Source organism: Brachyhypopomus gauderio, chromosome 20 (assembly GCF_052324685.1).
Source record: "Brachyhypopomus gauderio isolate BG-103 chromosome 20, BGAUD_0.2, whole genome shotgun sequence".
NCBI lineage: Eukaryota > Metazoa > Chordata > Actinopteri > Gymnotiformes > Hypopomidae > Brachyhypopomus > Brachyhypopomus gauderio.
The window spans coordinates 11539888-11557485 of NC_135230.1; the positions used below are offsets into that span (position 1 = coordinate 11539888).

Sequence of the window (17598 nt, forward strand, 5' to 3'; positions counted from 1 at the left end):
GGGTGTGCCCTTCCTTCTTTAATGTGCAATCACCCTGACCTGACATGCGGAGCGAATGTCACGCTAGGCGAGTTGAGGTGCCTTGGTTTGAAAGGCTTCCCTTCGCTGACACTAGCGTGCTGTGGGACAGGTGAGCTCTGTCACCCGGAGCTGCAAACGCTCCTGCGAGCAACATCCCACGGAACCTGTCGCTCGGTGGGGCGTGCGTTCACACCTCGGCCAACTGCGCGTGCCTTTACAAGCATGGCCGCGAGATCTCCCGTCGTTTTTCGCCGACAGGGACTTTGGGCAGAATTCCACCTGGAGGCGCGCATCTTCCTGCACTGTACACGACCGGAAATTCCTGTCGCGCCGGCTCGGGGCGATCGCTTCCCCCCGAGCTCGGTGGAACCGTGACGGAGCGTCGTGGTCGCGCCCCCTTGTCCTTGCTCGCCCAGAGGCTCTCTCGATGGCCGAGGTCAACGTTGTAGCTGAGCGCGTTCACATACACAGCACGGGAGAAAACGAAACGCTGGAGGTGTTGTGAGGAGGGAGGAGGGCTGTGTTGAGTGAAGAGGTCTGGCGTTGACACGCGTGGCTGCTCCTATACAGGACTAATCGTTTCTGTCAGCGACGAGGCCCGTGTTTTCAAGAACCGCCTTTTGACAGGTCCATACTTTCCAGGATTCCGATTGTAGAGATGACACGATAATAGCGTATAAATACAATACGGACCACTTGCCAACATTTATAATGAATTTAAATAAAGCAAACGGCGTTGTGCTATGAAAGTCCTGTCCCCAGGAGCTATGAGGAGGGCTGAAGTTTTCTCGCGTGTCCGTACTGATGTGCGTTCTCTTCTCGAGCAGGCGGGCGAGGACCTGGCTCTCGGCGGGCGTGGCCCTCCGTAGCTCTCTCTCTCTCGCGCCCGCAACCCACCCGCCCGGCCATCCTTAAAGGGACTGGATCACACATTTGTGAAATGTGCGGCTATTTTGAACCGATGGCTGCCGCAGCCAGCGGCCTGGCCGGGTGGAGGGGGGGGGCTCTGTGTCCTGCCGCACGTTGGCAGAAAGCGCACAGTCCTCGCGGACAGCTGCTCAGACACGCAGCGTTTTAACGTGCCAGCACACATGGTTGCAGAGGGATAAATAGATATATTAAATGACCCCCCCCCTCGTTGCACACGCTCATGTGCGCACATAACACATCTATATTCCCTGCTGAAGGGGGCTGGATGTTCCAACACAAGGAACTGGGGTTGGGGGTGAGGTGTAAGGCCGTGTGTCCCCGTGTACGTGGTACAGAATGGTCAGTTGTCTCTTTGATGTGGTGCTGTTTTACTTGTTTGTTCATTTTTTAAGTGACTGTCCAGTCAGATTGGACAAAACTCTTTCGGATAACGTTACATTGTTTGGAATTTCCCATAATTTTGGTTTGTATTAGACTTTAAGGTCAAAGTAAGATCTTAAGAGCTTTTATAAAAGCTCTGTTCTTGTATTCAATTTTCACATTCTTTGAAAGTGCATCAGTGAAATTTTAGCATTTTGTTCAACGTGCAGATCATGACAAGAGATTAACCTCCCACACGCCATGAAGTTCAGCCGCTGGGTTAACCTGACGCAGGCTGCCACCAACAGCACCGCTCAGTGGTCCACCACTTCTCTGCTGGCTGTATCGGACATGGCAGCAGGGAAGATGGAGCCTGTAAATCTACACCATAAATCTGCTCTGTCCATTACATTTTCCATACTGCGAACGTTTCCGTACGCTTTTAAAGATGGCGGTGAGAGAGACGGATATGGATTTTTATATAAACGCTCCCATTAATCTGCTACTATGTCTGTTTCATTGCTTTAAAGGCAAAATTACACTTGCTTGAAAGAAATCTCTCTAGCTGTGAGTTTAGTGGAGGTAGACACGTGTGTTTACCAGAGACAATAATGCACAAATCAGCAGCAATTTAATTTCAGTAACTCGGCAGTTGTCAGTGGGGGTTGTATTTCTGTTTAGTCTCTGAGCTGAGTCTCCAGTTCCTCCTGCAGTAGTAGTACTATGCTGGGTGGTATAGTGGATAAGACCTTGGGCTACTAGTTAGAAGGTTATTGGTTCGAATCCTGGCTCTCAGTCACTGTTGGGCATCCTCTGGCTCTCCAGACATGAAGAATCAAAGGTGTGAGGGGCTCCCTTGTATAGTGACAGGTGTGAGGGGTTCCCTTGTACTCTGACAGGTGTGAGGGCACCCTTGTGCCCTCTCAAGTGTGAACTGTTCTGTTTGCACTTAAAAAATTTTCCGCGTACTGCGAGCATTGACGGTCTGCACAGGAAAGATTCTGAACATGAATGAATATGCCATCATGAATTCTCAGTCACATCAAGTCCGCAGTGTTTTATTCCGGAGGCTTGAACCCAGCGAGTGAAGTCCGAGCGTGGTTTCCGTGGTGACCTCTTCTCAGGAGCTGTCCGTGATGAAGCGGGTGCTGGCCAACTTGTGCTCGCAGCAGCACGGAGAGCCTGCGTCCGGGCCGGCTCTGGAGACCTTCGGCCCAGACGCCCGCGGACCAGAGGAGCTCGGTGAAGGCGCCCACCGCGACGAGATGGCTGGGTTGAGACCCAAACCCACAGTGTTTGTGAGTACAGCTGTGCGGCAAGGACCGACACTGGAACCAAACCAGCATCTGCACTTATTTCCAGTGAACTATTACAATAGTGTGCATCCAAGACGGCTTCATTTCACACACCCAGTAGAGTCGTAGTTCAGTGCAACAGATTCTGGAACCTAATTGCTATTAAATGGGACTGAAGTGGCAGGATGAATATACTGTTGAAAACACTGCAGGCATTCACTTGGTTAAAACTGCAGTGCACGCACAAAGAAATTGCTTCAAATATTATCTTCAGAGATGATACTGAAACATGCCAATAAGTCGTGGTTACATTGTCATAAAATGCTTGTGTGTACGTACATATGATGTATGAGGAGCTCGTGTAATATGTGGACCAAATGTCGTGATAACCATTACTGGCTTTACATATGCCTATGGAAAGGTCCTAGATTGGTGTTTTTTTGTCTTTAATGAAGCGTTAATACATATCAAAGGTCAAGGAAGCAGCCCAAACCACTTTTTCTCTGTGTTCACAGACTAATAAAGACGTTCCAGAGTGGTACAGAAAGCTCAAGGTGAAACCTAAATGACGAATGGAGACCTGTTAGACCAGTGGGAAACTCAGGAACCGACGCGCATGTGCAAGTTTAATTTAAGGAGGGCGGGACATTCTTCGGGACTAGTGTACAATGTATTTACACGTTTTTATCCTGTTTTTATGTGTATACCTCAATTAAAACTACTGTGTTTTTCGCTTATTTTTGTAAAGTGTGATGTGCTGGTAATTATCAGAACGGTCCTTAACTACTACTACTATTTTTATTTGTCCGACAGCGAGCTTTTTTTATTATCTCTTATTACTAAAATTCTGTTCAAATTCTGTAATAAAAGTAGCCAATGTCAGAGTAATTTTTAGATGGCATTAAAAAAAGGTATGCAAGTTGATTAAAATATTACTAAATATCTTTCAGTAATTGTAATCGGAATCCGATCCCTCATTTCTGAGCTGTAAGGCGCTACAGAGTAATGTTAAAAATAGATTGACAGACCCTTGCCTTGCATACCATAAGGCTCAAATCTGTCTCATCTTAATGTGAAGCACGTCAAGCTCGGATGTTCTACTGAACGGTAGTCGTAGTACGTGAGTCCTGGCTAAAGCCATTTCATTTAGGTGTCCGCTTAACATCTTGTTGAGGTTCAATGCGATCAGGGGTTTAGTTCGTGTAGCTAGTTGTTCATCGTTACAGGTAATGTTGCTAAATTCATTTTATGTTTGCACCGAATATAGTTGATATTACACGGTGCACTCAAATAACTTTGGGATTATACATATCAACATAGACTGACTCGGTTGTTTTAATAAAAAATAAACATTACGTCCTTCTGTATTTCCCAACAAATACTGGATATCTCAATGTTTTTTTTCCCCAGATAACGCATCTAAAAATATGAATTACTCATCTTGGCAGGGATTATCTAGTGTGACATCTGAGATTAGTATTTTGACGGCATTCTTCGTTACAGTAGGATAACAGCGAGAGCTTTAAGGTGTAGCCGCTTCACTTGGTGGAGCTGCGACTGCCCCGCCCCGCCCATTCACCACACACACATATGTGAGGTCCACGAGCCCGAGACCAAACGGGGCATCCACGTCGCGAGCTGCACACAGACGCGCGCGCTGTCATCCCATGCACCACTCACTCGCCACTGCACGTCGTCCAAGGTCTGTCGAGAAACATCCAGCCAACGATACCGCTGTCAGAACCGGGGTTTTATGGCAGCAACGCTTTTAACGATGAGCGCCTCGCTCGCAACGGGACAGGACGAGTTTTTTACGATCCTCAAGCCTCCGCTGTCTGACGGTTTTCAGGAGGACGCGTCTCTGTTTTCCTTTGATGTCAAGAACACCGATTCGGAAAGGGTGTTATCAAACGACTATGCACAGGTAATTTGCACCGCATATTATTATACAGTGCATTTACTTGTTTCCAGTGACTGGTCTGCTGGTGAATCTGTTTGCGACTATTAGCCTAATAATACATGGATTATATCAAAGGTGGGCCCTTTGAGAAGCTAAACCATGCGGCATGTCTGGTCCGAGACGGGCATGCTTACTTTGTCTTGCTTTCCGTTTTTGTCTGGCTATAAAATTAAACATGCAGTAATGCAATATTCCGACGTTTACATATCGGAGTAGAGGTGCAGTATTAAATCAGGGTGCATTTGGGTTTTCCCCGTATCTTTCAAGGCGGGGAGCCGCGGGTTTAGGGCGGATAGCGCAAAGGCTCGTGTTAAACGAGCAACGCACGCAGTTGGTCTCTTGGCTACCGTACCGTCAACAACTGACACCCCCCCTCGCCCACGCACGTTACTCGCGGTCTGAACTCAAACTTCCCAGCAACGCCGACCCTTAATCAGAAAACTTGTGAAAGAGATATATGTCCGGCGAACAGCTGGAAGATCTAAATCCAGAAATAGCAATGCGTAGCAGCCGCGTAAAGAGCACTTCAAGAGCGCTGACATTCCGAGTGTATCCCCCTCCGCTCCCTCCCTCTCGTGCTTGGCTCACGAGCCCCTGCAGCGCTTCTCCGCCCTCAATTACGAATAACACATACTAAGCGGTCGACATAATGAATGGGGTTTGATTGATCATTTTCTGTCTAATTACAGTTTAATGGATAATTGGCTGGTGTTTATTTGGAAAAGCTTAGTAGTAACGCTCACGGTTTCCGCTTGTCAGCAAAACACTGTTTGGGGCAAGAGGCACGAGCTCTGTTTTACAGTCTATAGGGGAATGTAGCAGAGAACTACCGAAGACTACTTGATAAATGTTTTGCTCCTGACTGCCCCACATAACCTAACGGCTTAATCCGTTCCACTGAAAATAGTTTAGGTAAAGTTATGATATCAGTTCGCACATCACTAAACATCAAGTCCTAAGGTTTTCTCCTGCTTTGCTTGTCATTCCAGAATCATTTTAGGTTATAAAGATGAAAAACATTAGAAACTAGTTATGTTCTCTTTATTCCTAGTTAATTTTAATGTGTATTTTAAAACTCTTAATGTTGGGCTGTATGCCGAGATATTTCATGTCACCTGCTACATAGCTTGCAGTTGTGTCTATGTGGGTCAAAAATCTGCAATAGATCTTAGCAATGTGTACATTAACTGTATATTATTTCGAAACCATATCCTGAAACTAGTTCATGAGTAGGAATTTATAAATGCCTTCGGTATCAAATGTTTCTTCCACGATGAGATCCAAATCGAGACTGTCTCATTTTCTCGTTTGTCATGCGATGTGTTGTGTTGGTCGTTTGAGACTGCGTAGCCTGTACATAACCTGTTCTAGATGAGCCAAGCGCTCCCTTGAGTTACCTAGCCTGCTTTTGATGACCTACAATAGGTGCGTAAGTAGGTCCCAGCACCTTTTGGCAAATCTTTATAAATGTGTTGCATCTGCTCCACACGTCTGTCCTAAGCTAATGTACAGTTCTGCCATGGCTGTGGTTGATGTGAGCTGTGCACACATTCCACCTGTTACAAAATCATCATTCCTTGCTTAACCTGTCACATAAGTTTAAAGGAGTTTAAAAGGGAGCTTAAAACTCTCTGCTGTCTTCCTTAGGCGAGGCTCGAGATGGACAAATACCTGACACCCCAGCCACAGGCTTCACTTCTGGCCAAGAAGAACCGTCGGGAGAGCCCGTCTGCAATGGACCAGTTCTTCATGGACGATCAGGGCTCACCGTACAGCATCAACATGAACGTCTACCTGCCTGACATCGCCTGCCTGCGCACCAGCCTGTGTCGCCCGGCCCGGCCCTCCATGCACGGCCACGGCAAGGGCAAGCCACCGAGCCAGGCCTACTCGTCCCCGCCAGACTGTCCGATCAGCACGGCTATGTCCGCCGCCCCCGCCCTGCCAGAGTTCACCAGCATCTTCAGCTCGTCTTCGGGTCCCGTGGGCGGCGTGGACACGGACGAAGCCTCAGGGGGGCTCTTTGTCAAGCAGGAGATACCCTCTTTCGAACTGCCCCAAGATGGACATTTGTTCCAGCTGCTGAGCTCGGAGCTGGACATTCCCATCCAGGGAATTTCGGACTCTCACGCCCACGCCTTGACCTCACAGGTGCCCACCTTCCACGACATGCACTTAGCGGCCTCACAGACTGCTGCCAAGCCATACTGTGGCATGCCCACTGCCGGCTACCCTGTTGGCCCAAGCCAGTTTGGCCAAGGCCAGGCGCACGTCAAAGTGCCCTACCTCCCACCCTCACCGCCCACCTCCGAGCCTGGAAGCCCGGACCGACAGAAGGAGCTACGCCACACCCTCACGCCCCCTCCTTCCTACGCCGCCACCATCGCGTCCAAAATGGCTGTGCACTCGCCCAGCCATCCTGGGCCCCCGCCCACACGCGCACCCATGAACGTTGGTGCCAGTGGCATGCCCGTGCGCTACAACCGCAGGACGAACCCCGACCTGGAGAAGAGACGGATACACCACTGTGACTTCCCAGGTACGGGGAATGTTCCGACTGTAACAAATGCCACTTTGCACAAAGATTACTACATACTGCTCAAGCAATTCTGTGATTAAGTTCCTGAGTTCACCAGTGAGTAGTGGACATGAGTGGAAAACAGTGTTCCATCCAAAACATTTGCTTCACTCAACGTTAAATGTTTTGTTTAGGGCCTGTTTCACGTTTAAGCCAACATAATAAATCATAGTGAATCCCATTGCTGCCTCATGCCCGGGCACTCTTCTCTCTTCTCCTCTACTTCCTCACTAAGACCAATTCCACTGTTGAATAATTCAAACACAGCCCAAGCCTTTTAACCAGGCTTCCGAATTAACGTGAAGGAGTTGACGTCAACCCCCCCATTGTTATTGAATCCTGTTGCATCAAATTGACCGAGCAAATTGTGAAACAGGCAAGGCTCAGGACGCCATTAATAGTGCATTTACGCTAAGCAGTTCGCCAGAAATGCCACGGTCCGCAATTTAGAGCCCATCACTGCTTTACTGGGTAGAGAGGGATTTGCAGCTAACGAGATGTGATTGGTTTTAGCTTCTCAAATGGAATGGAAACATTACTGAAACCAAAGAACGTGTTCTCACTTAGTTCACAAACCCACTTTTGAGTTTGTTCTGTTGTCGTTGTTGCTTTTGCTGCGTGTGGTGGTGGGAATCTTGCACATTCACCCGTTCACTTTTCTTGCGTTGTTCATTCCGAAAATAAGTGTTAATAGCACCCCCCCCCAAACAAATTTTCTTTTACATCTATGTTTCAGGTTGCAAGAAGGTTTACACCAAGTCGTCGCATTTGAAAGCTCATCTGAGGACGCACACTGGTAAGACTCGTGCCTGTATAAGCTGATGTTATTGGGCGGGAGATGGCAGCTCCGCCTCTTTATTTTGGGTCTTTCAGGTCATGTTGCTGGGCAGGAATGAGCGGTTGGCCCTCGCATGTATTCCCATTCTGCTTGAACGCTCTCCCGTGCCACCGTCACCACGGCAGGCGCTTTCTCATATCCCAGTACTTTATTTCCGGCACGGTGCAGCTGAATGAACTGCCACTAAAGCTTAGTGGGTCGCCATAGATTCACGCTCGCAAACATCGGGGTGTCACGACCGCTGTTGTCAAATTCTGACATGTTGGAGCAAAAATTTTCCAAGTGTGACCTTGAGTGAGCAGCAGCAACGTGAATACAACAGTTACAGCCTGTGAGATTACTCATATTTCCCCTTTTTTTCCCCCCAGAAGTAAGTGCTTTAAAGTCACAAAATAAGTCATAAACTTTAATTGCTATCTTGTTTGGGGCCTCAAGGATTGCCGTGATAAGATAAGGCCAACCGGCACTCACACGGCAGGAGAACTGCTGAGGGTCAGATGAATTTAGTGCCGTCTTGTCAATCCACAACTCGCGCACTTGGCGGGGCACAAGAGTTAGACTGAAGGTCGCGCGTTTTTAATCCGCACGACAAACGAACTCTTCCTTCTTATTAGGAAGACGGCGCTCTAAAGGGAAGAGATCCATCGTGCATTCACTCTACTTTTCACACCACCTTCATCCTTTTTTGTCTAAAACCTTATTTACTTATTAATGTTGGCGAGACAGTGACGCACAGTTGTTGAGTTCTAACAGCAGTAAAATCATCCCCGCTGCTTCCCTGTGGTTCCGTTTGAGTCCACATATCCACCCCCTCCATTGGACGTCTATTATCCAGGCTATTTGAACTGGTGCGACAAGGAGAACGAGTTTTCTCTCCCTGGTTCTTCTCTATCGCTTAAAAGCACCTTCACAATGGCACGATAATCACCTCAGATACACTACAATCCTACCTGTCTCAGGAGAGAGAGGACGGGCTTGCCCCCAGGCCTGACACGTGTTCAGATGGGCCGGCCACAGCAAGTCAATACAAGATTCCCCATCTGGGGCTAAATGGCTTTCAGTTTATCAGTCACAGAAAAAGAGTTTCCACATTAGACCTTAATACACAGAGATGAATCTGACTCTTTAACCCCCCCCCCTTCATTTTTGTCGCTGTTTAACTGAAAGGTCATGGTGTCTTACCGACCATGAACGTTATCAAATCATGGTTACTGAAAAGTTAGAATGTCCGTGACCTTTCAGTCACTGGTGCTGATATAGGGGTTGGTGTTCAAGTTAGAGATGACTAGATTATTTAGATTTTCTCTTTTTTTCCTTTTGTTTACACTTCTTTTCTTTTCTAATATAATCGTTTGGTGTTATTTTTATCGTGAGCGAGACAAACCTGTTGGCCCTTGTTTCTCACATCGACTTCTCTGCCGAACCACACGTTTTACCTGCATTTGTAAGACATGCGCACTGCATTAGAATCGCGCACCGTGGACAATTATAAAAGGGGTCTCAGTTACAGAAAGAAGATCGCTTTGTCTGTCTGAAACGACGCTTGGGAAATGCATCTCACTCTTTCTCCGAAAGCCGATTGGTCATTTGATCTTGATAGCAGGAATTAACGCGTCGTGTGGCGTTGTTTTGAATACCATTACCGTCTAAGGACGTTTTCCCGTGAATCGTAACATGTAGATGTAATGAATTTTATCTACAATGCCAGTTGTTGTTACTAGTAGGACGAAAAAAGTCTGAGCGATATGGCCTTACCTTACATTTCCAGGCACATGGTATTAGTTATACGTCGTCTGCCTCCGCTGCTAAAAAAAATCTAGCTGTTATATTAAAATTTGTAAATTTGCTTTTGTTTGTTTTTTGTTATAGGTGAGAAGCCGTACAGGTGCACGTGGGAGGGGTGTGACTGGCGATTCGCTCGCTCGGATGAGCTGACGCGCCATTTCAGGAAGCACACGGGCGCTAAGCCGTTCCAGTGCGCCGTGTGTAGCCGCAGCTTCTCGCGCTCCGACCACCTCGCGCTTCACATGAAGAGGCACCAGAACTAGAGTTTCTCTTACACACGCACGCGCGCGCACACACACGTACAAATGTTTATATAAGAAAATACTGTGTATACACACTGACAATCATAATATGTACTTACATGAGCGGGATAAATAAACACATTCATGCATACTGTACAGACATACACTGCTAATCATGCACTTGAAGAGACATTACAACAACACACATTTGTACTATGACCACCCACCCTTCTAAATACTGTGGTGAACGTTTTTTTTTCTCTGATATGCACTCGCTTTCTCAAAGTTGCAGTGGGCACCAAAGCTCCCAACAGACGGTGATTAATTAATACTAATCCCTGTCTGACGTTTTTAATCTTTTCAAGCATTGCCATTTGACAAGACGGTCTGTGGCCGTGACTTTTGAAAAGGCATTTTAGAAACCACTGCACGATGTTGCCCAGCTATGGAACAAATAATTGTGATCTATTTACCAATATTAAAAATATATATATTAACATGGTATACTACCCTTACACTATTTAACTCATTTTGATTAGGATGTTCTCAAAATCTTTCCAATTTCTTGTATTACCCAAATTTACATTAACTACACAGGTTCATTTTACTCGTCTTGTTTTTCATTTTGCTCTCATTTTAAAAACAAACAAAAAAACAACAAAAAAAAAGAAATCAACATTTTGCTCTTCTGACATTTCCATGGGACAGAGGGCATATGCAAAGCTATTAATATTTTCACTGTCTGGAAATATGAACTGGAATCAAAGGCTTTGATATCTCTATAGACAGCAAAACACACATCTCCTTTATTTTGCACTTCAATTAGACTGGAAATGGTTTTAAAACATCACTGGATCAAGTACTGTTCAAACTGGATTTTGATTTGTCGAGTATAAAACCAGTCGCTCCATTTGTCTGAGACTCTCCAACTGTGCAAGCAGATATATTTATAGCCTTCGAGGAGGGACGATAATGTACCGCTACTGAACTGCTATTATGTCCTGAATTATTGAACAACTGCATATAAAAGGAATGAGGGGGATATTAAAGGAATAGACAGCTGTATGATTTGTACAGGCCTCTTTATATATACACAAGCATGCCGGCCATTTTGTTGTTGTCACTGACATTAGCTTGAATGTACGAGACCGCACGAACTGTTCTTGTGAAGTAACACCGTTGAAACACATTTCATCTTCAAGTGCCTTTTTGGGGTTTTCTTCCTTTAACAATACTACATATGAAAAATAAGACTCCAGTTACGGGGGAAAAAAACTAAGAATACTCATTTCTGGCAGGTATTGATTCACTGGCAAGTACTGGTTTACTGTTATAGCAATTTGGTTACATTAGTTTGGCTTCTTTTTAAAAAAACGTTTAAAAGGGGGTTAGACTTTCATTTGGTTTTTCATGTAAAATTAACTTATTTATTGCATAGCTTCATGAAGTGAAATTTGACACATGGGACTTTTTGTGAAACTTAACTGCCTTAATGTACATACCATTTACTCACCTTAATGTACATACTCATCATTCACTGTAAATATTATTTGATTGGTTTGTTGCTCTAGTTCTTTTGTAATGAAATAGAGGGACAACATACTACTCTGCATCTTTGCAGTGTTTGTATTTTTGTTGTTGTTGTTTTGAATATTTTTATTTTGTACTTATTTTGTAGATTGCCAAATGATATTTCTAAATTGGTTGTCTTCAAGACAAAAGTTGTTTTTTGCCAACTGAATGAAAGAAACCTAATAAAATCAAGTCGACTTTTCCCAGTTGTTTTTTTTTTCCTTTTTATGAACTCAGAATTTTACCATTGCTATACTATTGTTACTACACCTGCTCTTACACCTGCACTTGCTATACTATTGTTACTACACCTGCTCATCCCCCAGTCCTAAGTAAACCCACCTAGCACTAACTGGTTAAAATACATCATTTGGTATGACTGCTTTTTGCTTAGGTCCAAAGTAAGCCCACAAATCTAAGGGTTGCCATTAGAGGGAAGAAGTCACAAATCAAATGTAAACGTGTACAAAAAACAAAAAGCACAAATATTTTAATGTCCCAGGTCTAGCCAAAACATGTCTTATCGTGATGAAAGTGAGTTCTTGGTTTGTAAAGGAAAGGTTATCTAAATAATGACATTTATAAACTGGTAGAACCTGTGTAGTGGCATTCACAGTAACAGCATGTGGTTTTACAATCTACCCTTTGCAGGTAATTTTGTTCAAGTTATATTCTGCATTAAACAGTTTTCTGAAGTGGTCCCACTGCTAGAGTTTATGGACAGTGAGTGTGGTAAATGTGTGCGCTGCTGTGTTTTGGTGGGTGTTGTCATGTAGAGTTGTTCAGAGGCCCACCTTGTTACAGAGTCTTGGCAGCGAAGGCTTGGAGAAGCTAAATAAAAAGTGCTAGCAACCTGTGCTAGAGTATGTGCAGCCCATGAAAACCAGTAATGCAGTATTAGTTAAATATTTGATGTGTGGATTGCACTTAAACAGCACTTCCTTGTAGTCATGAAAAAGTCTGATTTCATAAGATCTCATCCGGATTGAGTATGATTTCATCAGATCTCATCTGTAGGGAGTTTATTTATTCATGCAGACAAGCCTTGCAGTTTTTGCATTGTAGTATTTCAGTCGGGTCTAGTGCACTTGAATACATTTTTACTAGTCATGGAATACTGAGGACTTATACAACCATAGTATACTTGAATAATAGACAGAAACTTGTGGGAGTCATAGGAATGAATCACTGCATTCTAGACACATGCCCTGCCACCTAACCTGTTCAGGTCTTTTTCTCACCTTGGTCTCACTCCCTGTTGGTCTTGATTTTGTCTGACTTGAATAATTAAGGTCTTGCTTAAGCGTGTCTCAAACACCACACTTTCAAAACCACTATCTAACTGCTGGAGCAGTGAAACATCCTTCATCCACCAATCTCTGACCACCGATTCCAAGCCTGAACTGGAATGGGCACCTTCTGATTATCTCATTGGTTCAAGAGAGATTGATCATTTTCCATTGTGTTCCAGTTCTGTATGTACCAAGAGGCTTCCTCTTTCCGTCTCATGTGGACGGACATTGTTTGCTGATTGCGCTGTTTGCTTTATGAGGCATCGGTACTCTCTCGGGGTGCAACTGAATTACAAGCTGCCAAAACGTTGGGGACCCCTGTGAGCGGAGAAACAATACTCCTTTTGATATGAGATCAGGAAACACCATGAAGGAAAATAAATGCTTTCATCGGTCAGAAAGAGACGGGAAATTTCTCCCTCTCAGCTACACATGTTCTTGGTTTGATTCCTGGGACTAACCCTTGGCCCCTGTCCCTAATAGACATCAGATGTCAGAGGCAGGCAAACAATGGAAGCTCCATCGGAACCTAACTTCAGAGGTCGGGTTCCGTTGGTTCTTCAGGGCTCCTCTTGGGCATTCCTCCTACAGGTCTTCTCCTCTCTTTCCTCCCTCTCATTTTTCTCTCCTCTTTTCTTTTTCTTCTTCTTCCCCCCTTTGCATACATGAAGGTTTTAGGCCCCCATGGGAGAACATTATTGCTCTTGTGTTTAAGGCCCCTACCTCATCACCCCCCCTCCCCGGCTTCAGAATGAGACCTGATGCACTTTCTCATAACCTAACTCGGCTGGATCAATGCAAAAGAGCACCGTTTCACCGCAGCAGAACAAAAGGCCGACCCCAAAGTGGTGGATGACAGGAAGGAGTTTATTTGTCAGAAGAATTTGGTGTTGTGTATATGGCTCGTGAGCCGTTGAGGACGACTAGTGCAGACCATTGTGAACTTGTTTTGCACATGTTTACTTTACACTTAGGCCTGGTTTGCTTCCAATCAGTTATGTTGCTGTCATTTTTTTCAGTTATATCTGCACGATTCATCAAAAAGAGCTAAAAATGTCACACAGAATAATATACCTAATATTATTACTGTACATTGCACAACAGATATTTACACTGACAATGACTTCTTGACATGAATGAACCGCTGAACCATTAAAATAAACTAAAAGCAATTATAGAATGTGTAAATATATATATATATATATATATATATATATATATATATATATATATATATATATATATATATATATATATATATATATATATTTATAGGCATAAGTCTAGATGCCTTTGAGACTTGTGCCTATATATAAGGTAACTGTTGACTACATGGCTCTTCACCCTCAAGCTTAAAGTTGAATGACAACACTTCCTCCTTCATCAAATCCTCTGTTATCATGAATCATACCAAACCAAAAGAGGAACACTGCCTTTTTTTGACTGACTCAACACTCACGTCCATAGCAACTGCAGGTCCTGCTGTGTTTTTTTCTTTTGTCTATTTGGCCAGGTTGCTGTTAAAGGCCCATTCTGCTCTGATCTTCAAATTAGTTAGCAAGGAAACAGTCAGGTAGCATCGGTAAACCCCTTTATTCATCCTTCCTTTCTGGATGCTTGCTAAGATAGACTTTGCTTTTTTCTAAGTCAGTTAGTGAGGGAGCTACCGACTTATGGAGCAGATTAATAACAATTACTGTCACATCTGGGCTCCTGGCCCGGGGCCCGCACTACACGCTGGTTTCGGTGGGATTTTTCCAGTGTAGCTTTTCAGACCACCCACACAGTAGCACAACACAGGCCGTTTGTGGAGGAGGACCTGTCCTCCGTGCGCTCTGGAAACATAACAAGCCGTGAGCGTGCACGTGGTGGCTTACGCTTATGGTTCTAATCACCGGCCTAATGTTTTAATGGACCGACCTTTCAAACGGGTACTTTCCTCTCCTAAACTTCCTTCAGCTTGGCGTTTGAAGGGGGGGTGGGAGAAGCCATGCGTTATTGATCACCATTCATACAGATCTGTGGTCAGCTCTGTGGTTGCTTCAAGTATGAGTAAAGTTAGGATAGTTAGGATACTAAAGTTAGGATATTAGAGTCAGGATATTAGAGTTAGGATTCGGGGAAATGACTGCAACAGTAGCCAACTCTATTCATGTTCTATTCTGTGTTATTGGGCGATGATGACACTTGTTTGCCGGGGCTGAATGTGCAGCACACCTCCCAGGAGTTCAGCTGGCCTGCCGGTCCACTACACGTGTATGTGTTAAATGCAGGGTGATTCATTGGCTCGCTGAGCCGGAGTCCATGATTCAGCCTTTTCACACCTTCGCACCAGTGCGCTAGAAAAACAAAATGGCAACCCAGTCACAATGACTTACCACGGCGAGCTTGCTCCATGACTATGACAATGAGAAACGTCCCGTGTTACTAGGTGTATTAGGTCTTTTAAGGACACCTTAACATCTTTTTTATAATAATAAAAATGATGATGATAATAATAATAGAACTCCACTTAATCTGCGAATAATTAAATGGTTGGAATAAAAATATTCCCAGAGCTGAGCACTATGAACTCTTTGGAAGTATGGTGTGTCAGGCCGAGCTCAGATCTTGGCCCACTTCACTCCCATTGTAAGACAAGAAATTATTATTTTGAACCCGTACCAAGGCCTACTAGTCTTCACGGTTCCAGCCAATCATATGCCATATTGCGATTGTTTGTGTCTGTGAAATTTTGGTGATGCCTCCTTTTAAATTACAGATCCACAGGCAGCTGGGAAGTCACGAATAGCTCATATGTCCGTTCACATTTTTAAACCTCTCTATTCAGGGCAGGTCCAGAAAGAACTTGTCTGTCTTCCTCTAGGCCACCGTGGTTTGGATAGTGGAGAGGAACAGGGGCTGTGATGCTGCTCCACTCTAGCGGGTTGGGGATAATTATCGCGCTTAGAGGCACGTCGGCAGGACAGAGCCCTCATCTTTCTGCTACAAGAACAGCCTCCCAAGGCACTTAACACTGACCCACCTGCCATCTCTTAGAGGACCGAGCTCCATTCTGCCTGTGAAATGGCTGCTGTCTTATTAATCCTCGGGCCACTGAAAACACTCCTGCGAAGCTGAATAGCCAATATAAACAGTATTTCATCAGTGCTGTATCACTCATGACTTACATCACACGACACTCCATCAGACCGACTTTGCAAAGTTATGAGTTCATGCGCCATCGTTACCTTACACACTGTCTTATCACAATACCATAGTGCTATGTGTACATTACAACCTACACAGTGGAGACTCCTCCTCAACCATTGAGTCTTGCTCAATTTTGCTCACACATTATAGATAATACACTTGCAAGCCTGTGTTAGTTCATTGTTCAATTTGTCAAGGTTGGTGGGTGTCCCTTCACTCCGGCCCCTTCAATAACCCATTAATAACTATTTAACGATAATCCTGTATTGATTTCAATGGTACTTTGCTCGAAGGACAAACTAATGAGTTACCACGTTATCAGTCAGCATTTCTGTAAAGACAAGCGTGGAACCAAGAACCCTCTCGAGTGTCGTCCATGCACAAGTTTTGTCTGAGCTGCTCTCCTGAAAGGGGTTTGGGAGAGAGCTTATCTTCAGCTGCATGGAGCTGAAACACACACACACACACACACACACACACACACACACACACACACACACACACACACACACACACACACACACATACTCAAAGGTCACTCCTGTGTAGTTTTATGCTCTTTGTCCAATGTTCAGCTTGTGCAGAAGCTTGTGGTCCTGGGACCCTCCGCCCTCCACAAACAGCCCCCTCATTTGCTGCCTCCCATTCCCAGCCTAACACTGGGATTTATGGCTGTGATTTAGATACTGTTCTGGTTGGGGTGAAAGGCTGGTCTTGCCCTGACATATCTGAACTCATACCCAGTTTCTATAAGACTCCTCACAGGATAAATACCAAGAAAGCTCACAAAAATGGCTTGTCCATGTTCAATAACACCAACATGGTGACAAGAGATGGAGGCTATGACCAAGACAGTGTTCTGTATTCCCTCACATTTTCACCAGAGTGTTTGTGTACTGAGAGTGTGTGTGGTTTTGGGGGGGGGGGGGCACAGACTTGGATCATAAGTAGAGCAATTCAGGGTCAAATATACACAACAGTTGGCCTGATTCCTACCAATTTACTTTTGTCAGAATAAATGAAGGTGTATAAAATGATGAAAAGTTGTATGTTTCTTTTACCCTCTACCCATTCCCACAGTTTAATGACTATTCAAGTTTGAACACATCTAGGAGTTTCATTCATTGTTCGTTTCATTCCTGAAAGTACCAATTTGAGAAAGAGAGGTGCCAAATATAATAATGGACTGAAGTCTGCTGAAATTTAAGCATATTGTTGTCTACATCTAACTGACATTTTTAAAAGATCGGGGATATCTTCAATTGTGCCAAATATTTAAGTAAGTTAACCATCTATTACAAGTATTGAGCTTTTGTGTAATGGGGATAATGTATAATGTTACAAAAACATAGGCAGCTGGAGGGGATTATCTAAAGATTTGGATACTTGAATGAGGATATTACATCTATTTGACAGAGAGGCATAATCCTTTGAGTAACGTGACAGTTCAACAGTGCTTGGTCTCCCACAATAGGTCTCGAAACGTTAACAAAGCATGGATCTTGTGTAGAAAGTAGTCCCGTCCGGGTGAAG

At 44.6% G+C, this 17598-nt stretch overlaps 2 protein-coding genes across 2 annotated transcripts in view; both read left to right on the forward strand.

Moving 5' to 3' along the window:
• Positions 1 to 3343, forward strand: part of pibf1 (progesterone immunomodulatory binding factor 1) — a 29760-nt gene extending 26417 nt beyond the window's left edge. The window contains exons 17-18 of the mRNA XM_076983531.1: positions 2436 to 2609; positions 3122 to 3343. Coding sequence (XP_076839646.1) covers positions 2436 to 2609; positions 3122 to 3175 — 228 coding nt within the window. The 3' untranslated portion in view covers positions 3176 to 3343. The remainder of the gene's footprint in view (positions 1 to 2435; positions 2610 to 3121) is intronic.
• A 692-nt stretch (positions 3344 to 4035) lies between these two features.
• klf5a (Kruppel like factor 5a) lies at positions 4036 to 11783 on the forward strand. The gene is made up of 4 exons (XM_076983532.1): positions 4036 to 4530; positions 6214 to 7105; positions 7881 to 7940; positions 9852 to 11783. The coding sequence occupies exons 1-4, from the start codon at positions 4360 to 4362 to the stop codon at positions 10028 to 10030; spliced, it is 1302 nt and encodes a 433-aa protein (XP_076839647.1). The 5' UTR covers positions 4036 to 4359; the 3' UTR covers positions 10031 to 11783.
• Positions 11784 to 17598: the final 5815 nt, after the last annotated feature.